We start from the raw sequence: 16,650 nt of genomic DNA, 5'->3' as shown, positions 1-16,650 counted from the left end.
GGGTTCAAGTCCCACTGCAGACCACATAAGTGCAAGCTGACACCAGTACTGCATTCGCAGAGACATTGTTTCTCATTTGAGACGTTAAGCCAAGGTCCCATTTACCTCTTGGGTGCACATAAAGATCCCACTGTATTATTTTGAAGCAGAGAAGGGGAGCCTGACCCCATTGTTCCCTCAATCAATATCACGAACAAAAATCTGCTGATTATCATCTTGCCTTTTTGGGAAATTATTGAGTGCAAATTAGCTGCTACTTTTTCTACATTACAACAAAGATTACATTTCAGAAAGTACTCCATTGGCTATATAAGTACTTAGAGACACCTGATTGTCATAAAGAATGCTACATAAGCACAAATCATTTTTCCCAGTGCTGATATTTATCTGATTACATTCCTGTGAAGCACTCGGGACTGATTTTGTAACATGGCAGACGTTATATTCCTGAATTTTTTTTGTTGGATAGGCAAATTGAGCCATTTGTTGTTTCCTATGTAAAATGCCCCATTTACTGACATAAAGGTAAATTCTGTAATTAGCCACATTAGACCATGGAATCATAGAATCCCTACAGTGTGGAAATAGGCCATTTGGCCCAACAAGTCCACACTGACCCTCCGAAGAACTACCCACCCAGACCCAGTTCCCTCCCTATTATTCTACATTTACCCCAAGCTAATGAGCCTAACCTATACATCCCTGAACACTGTGGGCAGTTTAGCACGGTTAATTCACCTAACCTGCGCATCTTTGGATTGTGGGAGGAAACCAGAGTACCTGGAGGAAACCCACAGAGACATGGGGAGAATGTACAAACTCCACACTGACAGTCACCCGAGGCAGCAGCACTAACTACTGAGTCACTGTGCCACCCCAAAAATCAGGAGGCCAGGGCAGAGATAGGGTAAAACACTCATGCTTTCTATTCTCCCACCCACCATCTGTTTGAATAAACCTCCATGTTGCAATGCAGGAGGGAACACAGCAGGAAAGAAAATGGAAAGATTCCTTTACAAAAGATTGGAACATCTACTGTAATATAGGGAATGAGGCAAGAATTTGCTCATGCTGAGCTCCTACACTAGTTATTTGGTATTGATCAACAACATGTTATAGAGTTAGAGTCATACAACATAAAAACAGACCCTTCGGTCCAATCAGTCCATCCTGACCATAATCCCAAACAGAACTAGTCCCAACTGCCTGCTCCTGGCTTATATCACTCCAAACCTTTCCTATTCATGTATTCAGCCAAATGTCTTTTAAACATTGTAATTGTCCGCACATCCACCACTCATAGAGTCATAGAGCTGTACATCAGGGAAACAGACCCTTCAGTCCAACTCGTCTACACTGACCAGATACCTTAAATAAATCTAGTCCCATTTGCCAGCATTTGGCCCATATCCCTCTAAACTCTTCCTAGTCATATACGCATCCAGATGCCTTTGAAACATTATAATTGTACCTGTCTCCACCAATTCCTCTGGCAGCACATTCCATATATGCACCACCCTCTGTGTGAAAACATTGTCCTTAGGTCCCTTTTAAATCTTTCCCCTCTCACCTTAAACCTATTCCCTCTAGTTTTGGATTCCCCAATCTGGGAAAAAGACCTTGTCTATTCACCCTAACCATGTCCCTCATGATCTCCCCACTTTCTTGAAAAGATTCACAATCTGATCGCTTTCTGGAGTATGAGTCCTCCTGACACTGATTGCCTTCCAATAAATTTCATGAAGGAGAGGTATTCAATTCACAAGGGGACTCCATGCCCCTGTTATTGAAACACTGGGTGCTGTAGTCTTAACTAAATATTTTCTCAACTAATCATGCTACCTTCAGCGCTTTGTACTCATATACATTCAGGTCCCTCTGCTTTTTGCACTCACTTTAGAATTGTACTCTTATATTCTATTCGATTTCTGCTCTTCCTACCAAAATGAATCACTTCACATTTCTCTGCATTACATTTCATCTGTCACTTGTCCTTTCATTCTATCAATTCATCATACAACGTTGAAACAGACCCTTCGGTCCAACTTGTCCATGCTGACCAGATATCCGAAATTAATCTAGTTCTCTCTGCCAGCATTTGGCCCATATCCTTCTAAACCCTTCCTATCCATATACCCATCCAGGTGCCTTTTAAATGTTGCAATTGTACCAGTCTCAACCACTTCCTCTGGCAGCTCATTCCATACTCTGCGTGAAAAAGTTGCCCCTTAGATCCCTTTTAAATCTTTCCCCCTCACCCTAAACCTATGCCCTCTAGTTCTGGACCCCCCCTACCCTGGGGAAAAAAAAAGCCTTGGCTATTTACCCTATCCATGCCCCTCAGGATTTTATAAACCTCACGCCTCAGCCTCTGATGCTCCAGGGAAAATACCTCAGTCCGTTCAGCCTCTCCCTATACCTCAAACCTTCCAACCTGGCAACATCCTTGTAGATCTTTTCTGCACCCTTTCTAGTTTATGACCTTTCACATCCTCCTTGTGGTTCACAATGCTTTCAGGTTTGTATCACCCTGATCCTCTCTTGCCCATTCCTCCTGTCTGCTTCACAGTGACCTGCTGCACAGTCCTCCTGATGTTGCTTTAGTTGCAAACCTCGATCAGAATTCTTGGTAGAACTCCCTGCTGCTCTTCGCCATCATACTGTGGACCTTTGCCTACCTAATAAGGAAACATAGCCTTGAGTTGATATCTGAAAGATGGTACTCCAATAGAGCTGCCTCCTCCTGGGTGTTGCACTGGCAAAGTCTGTCTAAATTTTGTCACTGGAGTAGATCTCAACACTTGATCCTCTGGCTCTGAAACATGAGTAAGACCAGCTGAGCCACAGTTGATAGACAAGATACAAGGCGGCATCTCCAATCTGGTCTTTAATTAATATTGATGTCTTAACTGGTTTTTGTGCAGCTGAATCACCAAAATCTTGTTGAGGGACTGGTGCTTATCAACATTGACCCGTGTGCTAAGGGCTGGATGGACTGGGCCGCGTCAAAGGTGAGTGGGACCATATCTTTAATTGTTCTATGAGGAAAGTAACTTGTCAATGTTTCCTATCCTTTTCTAAAGGGATCTGACGCATCATTGGATTCCCCCCAACATTAATTGCCTTTCAATTTGTGAGTCCTCACTTTCAGCCTCAGTATGTTGGTAGTGTGCAGCGGGGTGACTAACTATCGAGGTGAGGGGGCATAGCCCACTGTGACGGGATGGTCAGGGGGTTTCATGTTGTGGTACAGCACTGAATGGTTTCAACTGAGTACTTGACATAATGGCATTTACATGGCCATGGGGAAGGAGCAAGGGCTGTGAGACTAATTGCATAATATTTTAGCTCAACTTACTTAGACGTTTTATGACACACCTCTGGAACAGGTGGGACTGGAACCCAGGCCTCCTGGCCCAGAGGTAGCCACACTACCACAGTGTTACAAGAGCCCTACAAGACTAATTACACTCTGACAAATAGGCCGTAGAGACATTGGTTACATGCCCTGCACTGATGGTGTCCAGTTTGTTTAGCTTCTCACTCCTGATTGGTGGTCTTTCTTGCTGGTGGTAATGCACTGATCCTTGTGGAGATGCATTTATTTCAGTTGATTGGTCTTCACTCTGTGCGAACCCACAATGTTGGGCGTGCTCTTAGCTGTGCACTGATACTGCCTTTAAAAACTGTGAGCTGTCACTCAACGTGAAGTGGTGACTTCAAGAGAAACCTGGGATGGAAAGGATCTTTAGTATTTAGTATCTGGTGGATTGGTGAATCTTCTGTTGCTGGCGCCCACCTGTTTATTGAAGCAGCTGTATACTTCTTGTTTCTTGAGGGAATAATCAGCCTCTTCTTTTCTTTCAGCTTTCTGGATGGACTACCAACCTGGATGATATTGTACTGGCTCATCACTTCAGTAGCGTGAGTTGAAGCTATTTAATGAACTCTGCTAGATCGGACTCCACATCCCATTTCCTCAACTCAGCTTCACTAAACTGTCGTCCCCCCCTCCCCCCGCAACTTCTCTTCCTGTTCACCACGTTAGTGGTGTTAATGATTCTCTGTGCTCAAAGTGAGTCCCCCGTCTATCAAATCCACTCCCACTAACCCTGGATCCCTCCACTCTTGCAAAATACAACTTGGCCATGCTAAATTGCCCATACCCTTCGGGGCTGTGTAGGTTAGTTACATTTGTCATAGAAAATGTAGAGTAATAATGTAGGGGAATGGGTCTGGGTGGAATACTCTTCGGAGGATCAGTATGGACTTGTTAGGCCGAATGGCCTGCTTCCACACTGTAGGGATTCTATGTTCAACTCCGTCACCAACCTCTCAATTCTGGGTGAAAATGAGCAGACTGGGTACAGGGAGGATGGTCTCCCCTGGTTGGGGAGCTTGGGACAGGGGTGGGAGGAGGGGGTTTGGGAGGGAACAGTCTCCGGTTACAGAGTGGATCATTTAGAACTGTAATGAGGGAACATTTCTTCACTCAGAACTTTTGGAATTTTCTATTACAGAAGGCTGCAGAAGCCAAGTCACTGGATAAATACACGAAAGATATGGATAAATTTTGAGATTTCAAAGGCATCAAGGGTATGAGAAGGAAGTTGTGAGCATGGTGTTGAGACAGCAGATCAGCCATAATCGTACTGAGTAGTGTCGGCAGGGCTGAATGGCCTCGTCCTGCTCCTAGTTTCTGTGTTTCTCTGCTTCTCTGTAAACTCCTTGAACATGTCATCTTCCAAAATTTCTGCCCATCTTTCCTGGAACTGCACATTTTAATATCTGCAGACAGTTTTCTACTGCAGATGCAAAGGAGATTTACTAGGATGTTGCCTGGTATGGAGGGAACGTCTCATGAGGAAAGGCTGAGGGACTTGAAGCTGTTTTCGTTAGAGAGAAGGTTGAGAAGTGACTTAATAGAGACATACAAGATGATCAGAGAATTAGATAGGATGGAGAGTGAGAGCCTTTTTCCTCAGGTGGTAATGGCTAGCACGAGGGGACATAGCTTTAAATTGAGGGGTGATAGATGTAGGACAGATGTCAGAGGTAGTTACTTTACTCAGAGAGTAGGATGGACGTGGAACACACTGCCTGCAACAGTAGTAGACTTGCCAACTTTAAGGGCATTTAAATGGTCATTGGATAAACATATGGATGAAAATGGAATAGTGTAGTATAGATAGGCTTAGATTGGTTTCAAAGGGTGGTGCAACATCGAGGGCCAGAGGGCCTGTACTATGCTGTTATGTTCTATATTCTGCAAGAGCCTCATCAAAATGACAAGCGACTGTAGTAAAGGAAGTAATGCTCCTTGCCCTTATTGGCCTGTCTGCAGCCTTTGACAGAGGTACACCCGCCATTTTTGTCCATTGCCTCTCCATGGTCTTCCGACTGCGTGGGAGTGCACACCCCGATTCTGGTCTTATCGATCCTGTCCAGGCTGCAGATGGTTTCTGATCCTGTTCCCACACAGTCAGGATTCCAGCCCCTTTTCTCATTGACGTTCAGTCTCTTGGCAACACCGTCTGAAAATGCATTATATGTGCTGATAACTACCAGCTTTATCTCACCCACACCTCTCTTAGCCTCTCCACTGACTTTAAACTGAGAGACAGCTCCACTGGTGTCTAGTACCGGAGGAGCTGAAATATTTGTAATTATGTAAATGTTGGAAATACTGAAACAATTGTTTTGTTACACATGCAGTTCTCTAGCTCCCAGCTTCATTCCTCCCTGAACAACCATGAGAAAGAGTAAACTAAACAGTCTGCAACTTCGACATGGTTTTTGACCCTGAGGAGAAATTCTAACTACCAACCTTTGCTATCATGAAGACGGCCTCATTTTCTTCACCATAACATCATCCACCTTCATGTGTGGCTCGGCTCACCTGCTAAAGCTCAGTCATTGTCTTTGCCACGAGTAGACCTAACTGTCTAACACTCCAGCAGCTCCAGGACAAAGCAGCCCCCGCTTGATTGGCACCACACCCACAAACATCCACTCCCTCCACCACCGACACTCAGTAGCAGCCGTGTGTACTATCTATAAGGTGCACTGCAGAAATTCACCAACGATCCTTAAACAGCACCTTCCAAACCCACGACCACTTCCATCCAGAAGGACAAAGGCAACGGATACGTGGGACCACCATCAACTCCAAGATCCCCCTCGAAGCCAGTCACCATCCTGACTTGGATATATATCGACCTTCCTTCACTGTCGCTGGGTCAAATCCTGGAACTCCCTCCCTGATGGCATTGTGGGTCAACCTGCAGCAGGTGAATTGCAGCAGTTCAAGAAGGCAGCTCACCACCACCTTCTCAAGGGCAACTAGGGACGGGCAATAAATGCTGGCCCAGCCAGCAATGCCCATGTCCCATGATGAATAGAAAAATAATGTTTTCCTGGGTGACGTTCTGTGGTCTATCCTGCAAAAAACTGAGGCCATTCAGATCTCTGCTTCCATCTCCTGACTTGCTCACAGTCCAACTCACCTGTCACCCCGTCCTCACCAACTTACGTTGGCTCTGAGTCAAACAACGTTTCGATTATGAAACTCTCATCTTTCCATTTCTCCTCCAGTCCTGCAGACCTCCAGGGTATCTGCGCTCCCCCAATCCTGGCCTCTTGTGTATCAGTGATTTTAATGGCTAAGCCTTTGGACGAGGTGGCTGTAGTTGCCTTGTAATGTTTCCCCCTAAGCTGCACAGCCACTCCGAGGTTCCACACCCACTGATCTGCATTGTCGAAGCATTGACTTCTAATTCTGGAGGTTGCAGTTGTACCAGGACCTTGGAAGTCAGAACAGCAGAAACTAGTAATTGGAGTGACATTGATGCCTGGGATCCAACTTCTGGAATTGTCTACCTAAACCTCTCTGCTTCCCCCTGTCCTCTCTTCCCCCTTAAGGTACTCCTTAAAACCTACCATTTTAGTCACCTGATCCAGTACTGTATGTCCTTCTGCAGCTCAGTGTCAAACTTTGTTTGTGATGCTCCTGTGAAGGGATTTGGAATATTTTGCCCTGTTAAAGGCGCTACATGAACACAAGTTGTTATTGTCGTGTAAGTTGAAGTTGTTTGCTCATTGTGTTAGTTGGGATGACTGCTGCAATCCGATTTCCTCTTAACTCCCTGATTACCCATTATGTAATTGTGGACGTTAAATACAGTTATTTTCCCTCGCAGACCAAAATAGCTCAGACTTTGGGAGATATTGTTGAGGCTCTTGCCGTGGTGACAGTGCAGACCAGGTCTCCGAATGTGATAATCGAAACCCCCACACTGTCACCACGAGCAGTGAAATACTTGGAGCCTTGGGGATGAGTTGGCGGCTGGCTCACAGGAAGCCAGGGGGATTTGCTCACATGGGATTTGGAGCTGGCTGAGTGGGAGGTGTTGACTGAGCAATGCCAGAACAATGTCAGTTACTCATTAGACCTCAGCCAGACTCCTGTATGCAGTTCTGGTCACCGCATTACGGGACGGATATGATCACACGAGAGAAGGTACAGAGGAAATTAATAGGTACGGTTCCAGAAATGGAGGATTTTAGCTATTAGAAAAGATCGGATAGTCCAATGTAGGTCTCTTTGAATCAAAGGATCCCAGGGGGATATTAAATTGATGCTCGTGAAAATATAGGGGAACCGAATAAAGTCAATAAGAAATACATTTGCATTAGCAGAAGGATCAATAAATGGGAAAGTAGATTTCAAGTTATTTTTGGAAAGGTTAGGGAGTGGGTGTTCGGCAATTTCTTTCACTGAGAGGGAGTACTCACTGTTAGAAAGGCTGAAATCCCATGCCATTTCAGACAAAAAGCACTTTGTCAGACTCTTGAAGTGCTACATGAAAACTGAAAGAACAGTAAATCAGAAATGAGAACAGAAGTTGCTGGAAAAGCTCAGCAGGTCTGGCAGCATCTGTGAAGAGAAAGATTAGATTAGATTACTTACAGTATGGAAACAGGCCCTTCGGCCCAACAAGTCCACACTGACCCTTCGAAGAGCAACCCACCCAGACCCATTCCCCTACATTTACCCCTTCACCTAACACTATGTACAATTTAGCATGGCCAATTCACCTAACCTGCATTTTTTTTTGGACTGTGGGAGGAAACCCACGCAGACACGGGGAGAATGTGCAAACTCCACACAGACAGTTGCCCGAGGCGGGAATTGAGCCCAGGTCTCCCAGCACTATGAGGCAGCCGTGCTAACCACTGTGCCACCATGCCGCAGAGTTCATGTTTCGGGTCCGGTGACCCTTCATCAGATCTGGCAGCCCAGGGCTGAGGAAGGGTCACCAGAGCCAAAATGTTAACTCTGATTTCTCTTCACAGATGCTGCCAGACCTGCTGAGCTCTTGAAGTGGTGTAGCCTACAGAGCAATGGGCCAAGAGGCAGCAAGTGGGATTGGGCTGGATAGCTTTCTTTTGCAGCCAGCACAGAAAGGATGGGCTAGACAACCCTCTTGTCTGCTGTAAATGGTCCATTCTTTTATGGATTGGCACAGCCAGGGAGATGGAATCTTCGTTACCTTCAGTTGGAGTAAGAGAACCACCCATCTGACCTTTTGGAGGGTTGTCTCAAAGTAAGATACAGGAATCATGTTTACCAAAGATCCTCAGACAACACCTTCCAAACCCACGACCGCTTCCATCTAGAAAGACAGGGGCAGCAGATACATGGGAACGCCACCACCTACAAGTTCCCCTCCAAGCCACACACCATCCTGACTTGGAAATAGCTCGTCGTTCCTTCAGTGTGACTGGGTCAGAATCCTGGAATTCCTTCCCCAGTGGCATTGTGGGTCTACCTACAGCAGGTGGACTGCAGTGGTATGAGAAGGCAGCTCACCACCACCTTCTCAAGGGGCAACTAGGGACGGGCAATAAATGCTGTCCAGCCAGTGACACTTACAAATGAATTTTAAAAAAACAGACTTGTTTAAAGGACCAGCTCTTGCACAATGGACTGAATGGCCTCTTCTGTGTTGTAACCATTCTATGATCTACTAACTCCTCTGCTTACTGACCCTAATTACTCCATCGAAGCACTTCATCACTTTGAACACCTCTCTTAAATTCTCCCTTAATCTTCTCTCCTCTGTCAGAGAACAATGCCAGCTTCTCCAGTCTCTGTCTCTCACTCAGGAAGGAGTCTGCAAAGGAAACTCTCAGAAGGATGGTTTCAGGAATGAGGCACTGTGAAGACAGATTTGAGAAGTTGGGACTGTTTGCCTTGGAGAAAGGAAGGCTGAAAAGAAATTTGATTGATTTATTACCCTTTCCTGAGGGGTACCTGAACAGAGTGGAGAGGGAGAAGCAGTTTCTCCTTGTGGAGGGTATCCGTTTTCGGGAACAGGTTTACACTGGTTAGTAAAAGCAGAGTGATGTGAGACATGTCCAGAGGGCAGTTCAGTGTCAGCTATGTTGCTATGGGTCAGATCCAGTAAGGATGGCAGATTCCCTTTCTGAAAAGGCATGAGTGAGCCTCAAGGATTGTTATGACAATCAAAAGGGCTTAGATGGTCGATATTGGGTTCACTTTCTATTCCAGATGTTTAATTAAGTTCAAATTTCACAGTTTGCCGTGCTGCAAACTGAATCCATGTCCCCAGAACATTAATTTATGTCTCTGGATTACTAATCCAGTGACATTGCCATTATGCCTAGAGTCTGGAACACACTGCCTGAGGGGATGGTGGAGGGCAATTTGAACAGAAGCATCCAGAAGGGAATTGGATTGTAATCGGGAAAGAAATGTTGTGCAGGTTTATGGGGAGAACGCAGGAGAATGGCACAAAGCGGCTCAGTGGTTAGCACCGTTGCCTCACAGCACCAGAGACCCGGGTTCGATTCCCAACCTGGCTTGACTGTCTGTGTAGAGTTTGCACATTCTCCCTGGGTCTGTGTGGGTTTCCTCCCACAGTCCAAAGTTGTGCATCTTAGGTGGATTAGCCATTAGTTCTGGGTGGTATGCTCTTTGGAGGGTCATTGTGGATTGAATGGGCCAAATGACCAGCTTCTACACTGTAGACATTGTAAAGTGAAATGCTCAATCAGAAAGCTGGTGCAGACACAATGGGCCGAATGGCCTCCATCTACATTGCCTTAGACTCTGTTATTCTCACAACTGATATCTTTCAATCTTGATAGTGTTCTGATAAATCCCATCCAGCTCAATACATGGAGCTCAGAATATTGGTGTAATGATTCCAACTCAGGCTGATTGGTACAGCACCACTTCACTTTTGTAAGTTAAATAATTTAAATTAGTCTCAACATGATCCCTAGTGGCATGAATCACTCTGAAGAGCTGCCTCTGGTTCAATATCCTGTAGAGTTAGTGGGGAGTGGTTGCAGTATTGTCTGCTGACATTTAATAACAGTGAGAAGCTTAGCATTAAAACAGCCTGCAGTGCTCCTTTTCTGTGTCTCTCACCACTTTATGCTTCCCAAGTACAGAAAGAGATTTTCAGTTTTATTTTCAGTCAGTTTATGCTGAACTTTGAGAAAGATGCAGCAATTTTCTGCTGGGAGAAATGGAGATGACGTCGATGGGAGTAAGCAGGCCTGCTGAGCTGGAGTTCACTGAATGATGAATCGCTAAACCCCTTTGGCATGGTATTTGTTTGAGCCAGATTTTGCTCTGAATGTTACATTAATTGGTGCAAGGTCACTTTGGTTGAGATATGTGCAGGAACACACGCTCTGGTGAAGATCACACGTGCACATACACACACACTGTCTTTCTCACACATTCAGACACACGCATTCTCTCACACACATTCTCACACACACATTCTCACACACATTCTCACACACATTCTCTCACACTTTCTCACACATTCTCACACACACATTCTCTTACATTTTCTCACACATTCTCACACACATTCTCTCACACATTCTTACACACACATTCTCACACACATTCTCCCACACACATACTCTCCCACACACATTCTCTCTTACACACTCTCTTACAGATTCTCTCACACATTCACACACACACAAACACACACACATACACACACACACACACACACACCACATAGCCACACACTGCGGGGACACACACACACATTGCGAAGATTTTAAGCAGATAATGTATTCAGGTGACAATCCACCCACCAGCACTTTAAGTAATTAACAGAAAACTTATTAAATAATTCCAAGGACACAAGCAGATGATGTGCCTGGGTTATAACACTCTGAATTATACTGCAGTCTTTGTGTTTGATTTCAAAATGGAGGCTCAATTGTCCATACGGGAATTGATAATTTAGTCTTTTACCCCTCAGGATCTATAAACCAGTCTGTTAAAATTTGGAAATGGCATCCTTATTGTGTTGGTTGTGCAAATTTTACAAGAGCAAATTACTCTTGTGGTTTTCTGCAGTTTGAAACTTTCTCTGAACTAGCTCCTGCATTAAAATGGTCAAAATGCGCATAATTCCAAGTGGGATCTGACAGATCAGGTTTGTGAATAGAATACTGACAAAGGCCTGTCCAACAGATGTTTGCAGAAGGAAAGCTGAAGTAATCAACAGTTCTGTCTACTGCTATTACTGTTCTAAGACAAAGTTCTTTAATTTCAGCAGAATGTGAACAACTCGCTGAATGACGTCCCTTAAATAAAAACAAAAAGTGCTGGAGTCTCATCAGCAGGTCAGGCAGCAATAGACAATAGACAATAGGTGCAGGAGTAGGCCATTCTGCCCTTCGAGCCTGCACCACTACTCAATATGATCATGGCTGATCATCCTTAATTAGTATCCTGTTCCTGCCTTATCTCCATAACCCTTGATTCCACTATCCTTGAGAGTTCTATCCAACTCTTTCTTAAATGAATCCAGAGACTGGGCCTCCACTGCCCTCTGGGACAGAGCATTCCACACAGCCACCACTCTCTGGTTGAAGAGGTTTCTCCTCATCTCTGTCCTAAATGGTCTACCCCGTATTTTTAAGCTGTGTCCTCTAAGCACTCACCCATCAGCGGAAACATGTTTCCTGCCTCCAGAGTGTCCAATCCTTTAATAATCTTGTATGTCTCAATCAGATCCCCTCTCAGTCTTCTAAACTCAAGGGTATACAAGCCCAGTCGTTCCAGTCTTTCAGCGTAAGGTAGTCCCGCCATTCCAGGAATTGACCTCGTCAACCTACGCTGCACTCCCTCAATAGCCAGAATGTCTCTCCTCAAATTTGGAGACCAGAACTGCACACAGTACTCCAGGTGTGGTCTCACCAGGGCCCTGTACAGCGGAAGAAGAACCTCTTTGCTTCTATACTCAATTCCTCTTGTTATGAAGGCCAGCATGCTATTAGCCTTCTTCACTACCTGCTGTACCTGCATGCTTACCTTCATTGACTGGTGTACAAGAACACCCAGATCTCTCTGTACTGCCCCTTTACCTAAATTGATTCCATTTAGGTAGTAATCTGCCTTCCTGTTCTTGCCACCAAAGTGGATAACCATACATTTATCCACATTAAACTGCATCTGCCATGCATCTGATCACTCACCTAACTTGTCCAGGTCACCCTGTAATCTCCTAACATCCTCATCACATTTCACCCTGCCACCCAGCTTAGTATCATCAACAAATTTGCTAATGTTATTACTAATACCATCTTGTATATCATTAACATATATTGTAAAAAGCTGCGGTCCCAGTACTGATCCCTGCAGTACCCCACTAGTCACTACCTGCCATTCCGAAATGAAGTCGTTTATCACTACCCTTTGTTTCGTATCAGCCAACCAACTTTCAATCCAAGTTAGTACTTTGCCCCCAATACCATGCACCCTAATTTTGCTCACTAACCTCCTATGTGGGACTTTATCAAAAGCTTTCTGAAAGTCCAGGTACACTACATCTGCTGGATCTCCCTTGTCCATCTTCAGAGTTATATCCTCAAAAAATTCCAGAAGATTTCCCCTTCATAAATCCATGCTGACTCTGACCTATCCTGTTACTACTATCCAGATGTGTCATAATTTCATCCTTTATAATAGACTCCAGCATCTTTCCCACCACTGAGGTCAGACTAACTGGTCTATAACTTCCTGCTTTCTCTCTCCCACCTTTCTTAAAAAGTGGTACAACATTAGCCACCCTCCAATCTGCAGGAACTGATCCCGAATCTATTGAACTCTGGAAAATAATCATCAACGCATCCGCGATTTCTCGAGCCATCTCCTTCAGTATCCTGGGATGTAGACCATCAGGCCCCGGGGACTTATCAACCTTCAGACCTAACAGTCTCTCCAACACCAATTTCTGGCAAATATAAATTCCCTTAAGTTCAGGTCCTTCAGCCACTGTTACCTCAGGGAGATTGCTTGTGTCTTCCCCAGCGAACACAGATCTGAAGTTCCAATTCAATTCTTCTGCCATTTCTTTGTTCCCCGTAATATATTCCCCTGTTTCTGTCTTCAAGGGGCCAAATTTAGTCTTAACCATTTTTTTGCCTTTCACATACCTAAAAATACTTTTACTATCCTCCTTTATATTATTGATTGCCCAGTTTACCTTCGTACCTCATTTTTTCTCTGTGTATTTCCTTCTTAATAATCCTCTGTTGTTCTTTAAAAGCTTCCCAGTCCTCCGTTTTCCCACTTAACTTTGCTATGTTATACTTTTTCTCTTTTAACTTTATATGTTTCTTAACTTCCCTCGTCAGCCACGGCCACCCATGCCTCCTCCTAGGATCTTTCTTCCTGTTTGGAATGAACTGATCCTGCATCTTCTACGTTATACACAGGAATATCCGCCATTGTTCCTCCCCTGCCATCCCTGCTAATGTATTGCACCATTGAACTTTGGCCAGCTCCTCCCTCATAGCTCCATAGTTCCCTTTATTCAACAGAAATATTGTCACTTCCGATTGTACCCTCTCCCTCTCAAATTGCAGATTGAAGTTTATTGTATTATGGTCACTACTTCCCAATGGCTCCTTCACTTCGAGGTCCCTGATCAATTCTGGATCTTTGCACAATACCAGATCCAGAATTGCCTTCTCCCTGGTCGGCTCCAGCACCAGCTGTTCTAAGAATCCATCTCTGTGGCACTCTACAAAGTCTCTTTCTTGAGGTCCAATACCATCCTGATTCTCCCAGTCTACTCGCATGTTGAAATCCCAAGGAACAAGAGAGAAAATTAACACCTTGGCTCTGTGACCTTTCATTACAACAACTGTGAAGAAAAAACATTGATCTGAAACATTTAAAACTGTTTCTCCACTAGTACTGCTGACTCACTGTGTGTTCCCAGCATTTTCCATTTTTATGTTAGATTTCTATTATCCACAGGACCTTGTCTTTGTTTCCGTGAACAGGCGTGCCCAGTGTGATACTCAGGGAAGGCTAGTGTGAGCGATAATAAGACTACATACATGATCTTGGCAATCTGGGATGTACAGTGGTTCTGAGGAATGCGTCAAAGAGTAATGATGTAAAATGCTGATGCTGTACAGGGCAACCTTGATTATCCGAACCTCGATCATCCGAATTTCAGATTATCCAAACAAGAGCTCAAGGTCCTGATGCTTGGGTAAACTGTGTTATCCGAACATTCGATTATCCGAACAAAATACTCCCTGCCTGTGTTGTTTGGATAATTCAGGTCGCCCTGTAATTAAGATCTTGATAAGCTGAAATGCACAGGTATCCCAGTGAAAGTCAAATCAACAGGAACCCTGCAAGGAGGCCCTGAAGTGGTAACCACACAACCTCACTGCTGACAAATAGGAGCAGGAATAAGCCATTCAGCCCTTTTGAGCTTGCTCTACCATTCAGTATGATCATGGCTGACCTTCCAACTCAATAGTCTGTTTCAACTTTTTAGCCCATAGTTGTCACATTCTACTCCTTCTTGAAATCATGCAATATTTTGGCCTCCATCGCTTTCTGTGAAGCAATTCTAGAGTTCTGAGAGAGGTGGCTGAGGAAATAGCGGAGGCATTGGTTGAGATCTTTCAAGAGTCACTGGAGTCACAGAAAGTCCCGAATGATTGGAAGATCGCAGTTATAACCCCATTGTTCAAGAAAGGATCAAGACAAAAGATGGAAAATTATAGGCCAATTAGCCTAACCTTGGTTGTTGGTAAAATCCTAGAATCCATCATTAAGGATGAGGTTTCTAAATTCTTAGAAGAGCAGAGTCTGATTAGAACAAGTCAACATGGATTTACTAAGGGGAGGTCATGCCTGACAAACCTGTTGGTATTCTTTGAAGACATGACAAGCAGGTTAGACCAGGGAAACCCAGTGGATGTGGTCTATCTAGACTTCCAAAAGGCCTTTGATAAGGTGCCACACGGGAGGCTGCTGAGTAAGGTGAGGGCCCATGGTGTTCGAGGTGAGCTACTGGGATGGATTGAGGATTGGCTGTCTGACAGAAGGCAGAGAGTTGGGATAAAAGGTTCTTTTTCAGAATGGCAGCCGGTGACGAGCGGTGTCCCGCAGGGTTCAGTGTTGGGGCCACAGCTGTTCGCATTATATATTAATGATCTGGATGAAGGGACTGGAGGCATTCTAGTGAAGTTTGCCGATGATACGAAGATAGGTGGACAGGCAGGTAGGACTGAGGAAGTGGGGAGGCTGCAGAAGGATCTAGACAGTTTGGGAGAGTGGTCCAGGAAATGGCTGATGGAATTCAATGTGAACAAATGCGAGGCCTTGCACTTTGGCAAAAAGAATAAAAGCAGACTACTTTCTAAACGGTGAGAAAATTCGTAAAACCAAAGTACAAAGGGATCTGGGAGTGCTAGTCGAGGATTCTCTAAAGGTCAACATGCAGGTTGAGTCTGTGATTAAGAAAGCGAATGCGATGTTGTCACTTATCTCAAGAGGGTTGGAATATAAAAGCACCATTGTGCTACTGAGACTTTATAAAGCTCTGGTTAGGCCCCATTTGGAGTACTGTGTCCAGTTTTGGTCCCCACACCTCAGGAAGGACATACTGGCACTGGAACGTGTCCAGTGGAGATTCACACAGATGATTCCTGGAATGGTAGGTCTAACATATGAGGAACGGCTGAGGATCTTGGGATTGTATTCATTGGAGTTTAGAAGATTAAGGGGAGACTTAATAGAGACGTACAAGATAATACATGGCTTGGAAAGGGTGGACGCTAGGAAATTGTTTCTGTTAGATGAGGACACTAGGACCCGTGGACACAGCCTTAGAATTAGAGGGGGTAAATTCAGAACAGAAATGCGGAGACATTTCTTCAGCCAGAGGGTGATGGGCCTGTGGAATTCATTGCCGCAGAGTGCAGTGGAGGCCGGGACGCTAAATGTCTTCAAGGCAGAGATTGATAGATTCTTGTTGTCTCGGGGAATTAAGGGCTACGGGGAGAATGCGGGTAAGTGGAGTTGAAATGCCCATCAGCCATGATTGAATGGCGGAGTGGACTCGATGGGCCGAATGGCCTTACTTCCACTCCTATGTCTTATGGTCTTATGGTCTAATTCCACAGGCTCACTACTCTCTCTGGGTGAAGATATTTCACCTCTTTTGGGACATGGGGTGGCACGGTGGCTCAGTGGTTAGCACTGCTGCCTCACAGCACCAGGGACCCAGGTTCGATCCTGGCCTCAGGTGACTGTCTGTTTGCACATTCTCC

At 44.8% G+C, this 16,650-nt stretch overlaps 1 protein-coding gene across 3 annotated transcripts in view; it reads left to right on the top strand.

Moving 5' to 3' along the window:
* LOC140462881 (protein NDRG3-like) overlaps window positions 1-16,650 on the top strand; it is a 131,121-nt gene that overhangs the window by 77,937 nt on the left and 36,534 nt on the right. For all 3 annotated transcript variants that reach the window (XM_072556301.1, XM_072556299.1, XM_072556302.1), the window contains 2 exons: window positions 2,925-3,011; window positions 3,868-3,924. In XM_072556301.1, coding sequence (XP_072412402.1) covers window positions 2,925-3,011; window positions 3,868-3,924 — 144 coding nt within the window. The remainder of the gene's footprint in view (window positions 1-2,924; window positions 3,012-3,867; window positions 3,925-16,650) is intronic.

Source organism: Chiloscyllium punctatum, chromosome 37 (genome assembly GCF_047496795.1).
Source record: "Chiloscyllium punctatum isolate Juve2018m chromosome 37, sChiPun1.3, whole genome shotgun sequence".
Classification (NCBI taxonomy): domain Eukaryota; kingdom Metazoa; phylum Chordata; class Chondrichthyes; order Orectolobiformes; family Hemiscylliidae; genus Chiloscyllium; species Chiloscyllium punctatum.
This window is presented reverse-complemented; position numbering and strand designations above follow the sequence as displayed.